The following is a 7,230-nucleotide window of genomic DNA, read 5'->3' as shown; positions in this document are numbered from 1 at the left end:
TGGTATGTATAGAAGAGACTACGTACCTATGCTATGTCTGACTGTGTAGTTAAAAGTGCTATTTTATAGCCAGAAGTTAGACACATACGCGATAACTAAGTGGTTGCCATAGGGAATATCAGAAAGAAGTAGTACCTTAATCTGCTACAAAATAAGGAACTACGGTTACAAAATATTTGCTACAAGATATGGAGTATATATGTAGTGGCTACTAACTACCTCCTGGGACATAGTATGCACTACCTCCAATAATGATACTAACATTATATTTCTTCAATTATTTGGTACAATTTCAAGAATCTTGTTTAGTCACTTTTGTTTTTTAGATAATTACTCAAAAAATATTATTTTTAAGTTTTCTAGTTAAGTTTAATGGTGGTTAATAGCATGCTTTTTACATACGTGCTTTAATTTTGGTGAGAAGGTGAAGATAATGATTATGGAAGTATCAACTAGGTATAATCTCTTATATAGGAATAAGTAGTTGATATATTCTACCAACAATTACAGTTATCTTATACAATAAATGTGTTAATTATTTCATCTTTGTCTTAGTTTTGCATCTTTGATCTTATGACTTTACTTCTCAATTATTAGGGATTAGATTCCCTATTATGCCTATTTGATTACTGAAATGTCACAATTTTCTCCCCTTACCAGAAACATATGCATACTAAAGATTTCTTTCTATTAAAATGTTGAATTCCAAGCGAATAATGTACTTCTTTTGTAGATTTTATACCTCAAGTTGCTAAAATTTTGTTCCAGACATTCCATCAAGCTAAAGTACAATTATTTCTAATAACGTAACAGTAGAAGTGCATGTTATTCCCAGCCATGAAAATGGTATTTTCTCTCTATTTTTTTTTTCCTTGGCAAACTAGAAGGAGAAAGGACTCGAACACAGGAAGCTGGCCACTCTATCAATTAGGCCACTGGGTGATACTCTTTTCTCTATAGAATGAACAAGTTGACTGAAAAAATAATTTAGGATAAGTAGATTATTGTTGATTAATTAATCTCATTTTGTTGGATTTGTCTTACTAATAATGGTGTATATGCAAAATTTCATTTTGTAGCATATGTGGATGATGTTTCTTTGTGTATGTTGAGAATTAACAATGTAGGACAAAGGGCTAGCTATGTCATTAAATTTGTTTGCTAGAAGGCATGGACTTTGGTATTGATCATCCCAATCTTTTATAAAAGTTTAAGTCATTGCTTGGACTTTTTAAGTTAAGATGTAGCTTAAATTAGGCTAGAACACAACAATTTTGAATTGTCCATTATTTGGTAGCAGAGAAAATAAGGAAAGAAGAAAAACTTTAAGATTAACAAGTTTCTATAAAGGAGTAGAATTGTTACAAGATTCCATGTTTCCTAATTTCTTCTTGTTTTCCCAATTTCTTGGCAACCAAACATAGGATAAAGTATAAGGACTTAGGAAAAGATTGGTTGAATGGACTTGTATCCAAATTTTCAGATTTTTCAATAGTTATTAGAAAGCCTTTTTATGCATAATGTACAGTTTATTGCAAATTTCAATCACTTGTGAAAGTAGTACAGCAATTATTGAACCTTTTTTTACTATTTCGTTGTTATTATTGTATATATGTTTGAATATTGTTGATGTAGCAAGTCTCATGATTGTTTTTTCCTTTATACCTTATGTGGATACATAATTTGAAACTTTGAACTAGCATTTAGAGACATCGTAGAGCATTCCTTGGCAGATTATCCTGTTAATTTAAGTTTTTCATGCGTTTCACCTATCTTTTAGATTTGATATTCATTTGTTTACAGAAAAAGAAGTCAATGGTCCAAATTTAATCAACAATTAAAACTAAGAATCTACAGTCACACAGACACACTTTCTCAATCTTTTGCTCCAACAGTGAGAAGTTGCAAAGCATGACGCGCGTATTTTATTTTGACTAACAATTATGATAACAAGGCTCCAAATTTCCCATCCTCCAGAACTTCTTAAGAACTCAATTGATTTATGCGAACCGAGCTGAGTAATTGGTTTATTTGAGTGAGTCAAGTTTGATCACAACTGTTCAAAAATTAACCAAGCTCAAACTAAGCTCAGACACTGCTTCTAACCAGCCAAGCTGAGCATAAGCTCTATAAAGTTGGCTTGACTTAGCTTGTTTACAGCCTACGAAATGGCTGATCTCATACTTAAATATGTCTCCTTATAGTGGCCAGTTTAAGCTTTCACCATGTCACCTGACCCCCTTTTTTTTTTTTATATCAAATATATATATATAAAGTAGCATTTTGAATACTAAAGAGTTGAACTATCACAAAAATATACTAGGCCATGTAGAAATTCCCACATCTTGAAGAACCGGCTGGCTGGTGATTGTCCCTTCCACTTCCAAAACCTTTTCTCCTTTTGCTGATCGAAATGTAGAAAAGAGAGATGACCCTGATTGGGTCTTCAATTTTCTTATTGCCCTTTAAGAAAGACAAAAAAATTAATATTTAGAAGTTGGATTTGATGTGACCTTATTTATAAATTCATGATAGGATAAATTATTTAAGCTTGAAACTTGAACGGAGACTCAAGAAAACGTCATCAGAAAATCTCCCATCAGTTAACTGGACTCATGTACACTTATTTTTGTGAAAGTAACATGTATGTGTGAGATTTGTCAAACCACCAAATTACAAATTCTGAGTTTCAACAAGAGTATATCTAAAGAAAACAAGGTTGAAGTAGTTTTTAGTTTAGCATACAGTTGCCAGTTTGAAGAGAGCCTTGCATTCCTAAGCATGCTAACTCTATTTTCTTTCATTAATTCTTTCTTTATTTCTTTGTTTCTGATGCACACTTTCTTATTTCTTTACACTTAGAATAGCCTTCCTTAATTTATAATTATAGTAACATAAAAGCTAAAGCATGTAGTTCCTATTTTGTAGCATAACTACTGCATAAGACTCAGCTTAAATGAAGACTGGACTTATAAATTTAAATATCTGTGTCATGTTCGATTTTCTATTAATAGTTAATAAGTTGGTGTATATGTCTTAAGATGACTGTTCGTGTTCATTCTAGCTTCTCGTGTTTATGGTTATCTTGTTATGAGATTTGTAACTGTAATTCTTGTTTTGCAAACTAAATCCTATTTGGTGAAATTTTTTATGATCTTTTTTATATACTTTTTTTTTATTTTTTATGAATTTTAGTTATAAATATTTGTGAAGATAATGACTGAAACAGGATCTCCCTTTGTAGGATTTGAAAGACTAATTGGTAAATTTGGGTTGAACTTTAGTCTTGAACAAGCTGAAGGCCCTTATTGTGGATTATAATTTTTACAATTGCAGCACCCTACGGTCTTACCATATTTTAGAGTGCTTTCATCACTTCATACTGGTAAGTCATATCTTTAATTATTTAAATATATATATATATATATATTTTTTATTCCAGTTTTTTTCATGCTAATAATAAATTGGATGTTAACCGCATGAAGCATAAATCTGTCAATTAAGACAGGCACCCAATTGTATATGAAACAAACTACAATATAAAGTAACAAAATTTATTAATATATAAACAACAAAATTTTCATTTTTTTATTTTTTTATTTTCTTTTGTGTGTGTGTTTTTGTGTTTGAAGGTTGAAAGATTTGTGTAGTTATTCAGTTGTAGAAGCAACAAAAACACTTCCAGTGCTTCCCAAAAATAAAAATCATCATTATCATGGTGTTGTCATAAAACTTTATTTGAAAAAGGATAATTCTTAACTTATTTATTTGACTTGAGAAACTGATGTTATTAATATTTGTGGGCCAATTTGGGTGCTTAATTGGTAATTGATTGTGTGTTTGAATTTTGAATGTCCTAGATTCAAAGGTGGAAGCCACATAAACTTGCACTGAGAATGGCATAGACTTTAGAAGTTGTAACCTTCCAGCACAAAATGAGTAGTTGGTAGTCCAAAACTCCTCAATTAAAGGATCACAGTGCTGCTTATTCAGTCTATTAGACAATAATGAAACTCCCAAATATCTAATTGGGAGGGTCCTAATAGAGAAATTAAGCTTTCTGAGAATTAGGTTTTGAGTAGCAGTCTCTATACCAGATCAGAATATGACACCTCTTTGCATTATTTGGAATTAAGCTAGAAATAGAAGTTAAAACTAAATTAAGCTATTGATTCTGTCAGTATTTTAACAGATTCAACATCCCAGCTGCGATTAACATAAGATCATCAACAAAAAGGTCCATTACTTATCCTCTGAGCTGAGCATTTCCAATGGTAATCGAAACCCCCTAGAGTTATTCTCTAATTAAAAATACGAGGTAGAACCTTTATTCCCATAACAAATGGTATGAGGACATTGGATCCTTCCTCCTTCCCTTATTAGGTAAACCATACGACCATTAACATCCAAGGAAAAGAACTTTAGAACAATTTCAAAAAAAGAAATAAAAATAAAAACTGTAAGTGTTTTTTTTTTTTTCCTTTTATCTATTCGATTGGGTTAAGTGATGCTTTATATATGCTTATTTTAGTGTGTTTTACCTATCATTAACGTGCTTAGTTGGATTAATTCTGAAGAATTTGTATTGAATTAATGAATTAGGAATATATGAGTACTCCCAAGTGCCTTTGTAAGCTAGCAGATTTGAGATTGAATCTTTTCAACATGTAATGTGTAGAAGTGCAAATTGGTAAATTTAAGTTGGACTGTTATGTCCATATATGTGCTCTATCCTTCCTTTTTGTATCTAATGTGCCTGTGTTGGTAATTTATTTGTAGATGTTGAATACCCGGTGTTCTCCAAATAAATTCAAGGAAACGGTTTGCAATTTAAGTGAAGACAAAAAGGTTGCCGTACAAGAGATTGGGTTTGGGTCCCTTTTAGACATCGAGTGTACCATTTTGAACCGCAACCTGTGCTTATGGTTGGTAGAACACTTTGACCCTAGAACATCTCATCTCACCCTTGAATCTGGCGCTTGGATCCATGTTACGCTAAGTGACGTTGAAGAGGTACTTGGCCTACCCTCGGGAAGAGGAGAAGATGTGCCAAATTATATTGTACAAAGTGTGCATTGGTTAGAAAATGGCATTTTTTTAAAGGACGGTGCAATAGAAGTGCCAAACTTAGTGCATCAATTAGACGTTCTTCCTGTTGGGGATGACTTCAAGAGGGCTTTTGTCCTTTTCGCTTGCGGATCACTTCTAGCACCCATATCGAAAAATGAGACAAGCAAAAGGTTATTGGCAGCGGTTGACAATGTGGATGCTATTAAATCGTACAATTGGGGGAAGTTTGTTTTAGATTGGTTGAAAAAATGAATTGCGTCCTATAAAAGAAAGGAAGGAAGAGAAGGTTGTACATACATACATGGATGCTTGTTCTTTCTCATGGTATGTTCTAAGATATAATATTTGTAATGTGTCTATCATTTTATTTTAAATAGCTATAATGTCATTATCATAATGGCTTATATGTTGTAGCTTTTCTACCTACACCGTGTGGATGTCAATGGACCAAAACCGAAGCCTGAGATGTCATGCCTACGTGGATGGACCAACAAATTAATAGGCGAGAGGTTGAATTTGGAGAAGCGTAAATATAATGGTTTCGGCTTCGGTGAGGTAAAGTTTACAACTGATACATCTGAAGATGCCGATAAGGTAATCACGTCAATTATGGCTTTTTATAATTGGTACTAAATATACGGTTATATTTGCATATTCATAATTACTTGGAACTCTACGGTTACATTTATATATTAACTGATATATATATTTATTAAACTTGTTTAAAATTGTTAGGAGTTGGCATATGAAATTATGACAGTTGTTAAGAAATGGAAGCAACGGCACAATGTAGGCCAAGGCAGGGGGTCGAGATCCTCAGAACCCAGTTCATCCACACGACAACCTAACCCATCTTCACAATTGTTTGCACAACACCATCCGATGGAGGAGGAAGATGAATCCCACATACCAGTGGAGGAGGAATTCGAAACCTCCACAAGACAAGCAAACTCACCCTGGCAATCTTTTACAAAACACGATCCCATAGAGGAGGAAGGAGAAATCCCCGCACCAATGGAGGAGGAAGTGGGAACCTCCACAGCAATGGAAGAGGAGCGTGATGTGCAGGAAGCAGTGATCCCTTTATTACGTGTTATAAAGCCTGGGCGCCATAAGGGATCACCTTGGGTTGAAATAAAGGTCAACCGATTGCGTGTCCTTCGTCCAGAAGCAAAGGCAGTCATCTCATATGCCATGGATGAGAGCAGAAATGATGAGTGAGAAATTATATAAATAATTTCTTATTTGCTCTATATTTACTTACTTTCTATGCTCAAACACTTAATATGTTATTGTTTAATTATAGTGAAATGCTGGTGAACATAAATGATATTTTCCTCACAAGAAAAGAGATGAGAACAATCTCTTACAATCATTGGATATCAAATATGGTATGTTCACTTAAAGTTCATTGATTTTTCAAACCAATCACACGCATGCATTAATGGTTTAAATGTGATCATTGTAGGTGGTTGAAGTCTATTGCCAAATGCTCCAGTTGAAACAAAAGCGTAGAGGAACTAAATTTTTCTTTCCGCCTTCGATTGGGGTAACAAATTCTTCTATCTATAATTAGTGTTTGTTTGACACATATTAGGTTATCAATTGTGTGCATTTTCAGATTGAACTTTCCAAGATACCTTCAAAAGTGGTTGATAGGAAGGGTAAAATACAAGCAGTTTGGAACAAGTATAAAAGGATAAGGAATGTCGATGATAACAAAGTTCGCCAATTCAATATGGTAATATTTATCGCTTGGAAACATAAATAATTGTTATACTTTTATCAAAAAAATATGATTCTAAAAGTAATTAAATTTTTACATTGTTAAATATGCAGTTTTTCTTTCCAACACTTGTAAATGAGAAACATTGGTGCTTGTATGTCTTTAACATTTGCGATAGTCGTATGGATGGGTTGGATTCAATGAAGCAATGTTCGCATGATAAGCGTACTCCAGACAAGATGTCAAAAGATTTGGTAAACGCTTATTACATATGAGCTTATTTTTTTGATTATGTATTCATTTACTGTTAAATTAGGACGGTAAAGTATACAAGTTGAAGAACGTGGTACTGAATTTTTTACTCTAATCATTTATATATTGTGCATTTGTAGGTAATGTTGGTTGAGATATTCACCGGAAGAGATCTACAAAAC

The 7,230-nt window shown here is 33.0% G+C and overlaps 1 protein-coding gene across 1 annotated transcript; it reads left to right on the top strand.

Moving 5' to 3' along the window:
- The first annotated feature begins 5,961 nt into the window (after positions 1-5,961).
- On the top strand, positions 5,962-6,560 carry LOC132301568 (uncharacterized). Its single transcript, XM_059798829.1, has 2 exons — positions 5,962-6,287; positions 6,377-6,560. Exons 1-2 carry the CDS (start codon positions 6,085-6,087, stop codon positions 6,483-6,485), a joined length of 312 nt encoding a protein of 103 aa, XP_059654812.1. The 5' UTR covers positions 5,962-6,084; the 3' UTR covers positions 6,486-6,560.
- Positions 6,561-7,230: the final 670 nt, after the last annotated feature.

Source organism: Cornus florida, unplaced genomic scaffold (assembly GCF_030987335.1).
Source record: "Cornus florida cultivar Cherokee Brave unplaced genomic scaffold, ASM3098733v1 CherokeeBrave_3.0.0_Hap2_Chr01, whole genome shotgun sequence".
NCBI lineage: Eukaryota > Viridiplantae > Streptophyta > Magnoliopsida > Cornales > Cornaceae > Cornus > Cornus florida.
This window is presented reverse-complemented; position numbering and strand designations above follow the sequence as displayed.

Bases quoted from the DNA above. Each gene is read 5' to 3' on its own strand.
- LOC132301568 (XM_059798829.1), top strand. From the start codon at position 6,085: ATGGAGGAGGAAGTGGGAACCTCCACAGCAATGGAAGAGGAGCGTGAT. The intron at 6,288-6,376 runs GTGAGAAATTAT...GTTTAATTATAG, and splicing joins GATGAGAGCAGAAATGATGA to TGAAATGCTGGTGAACATAA.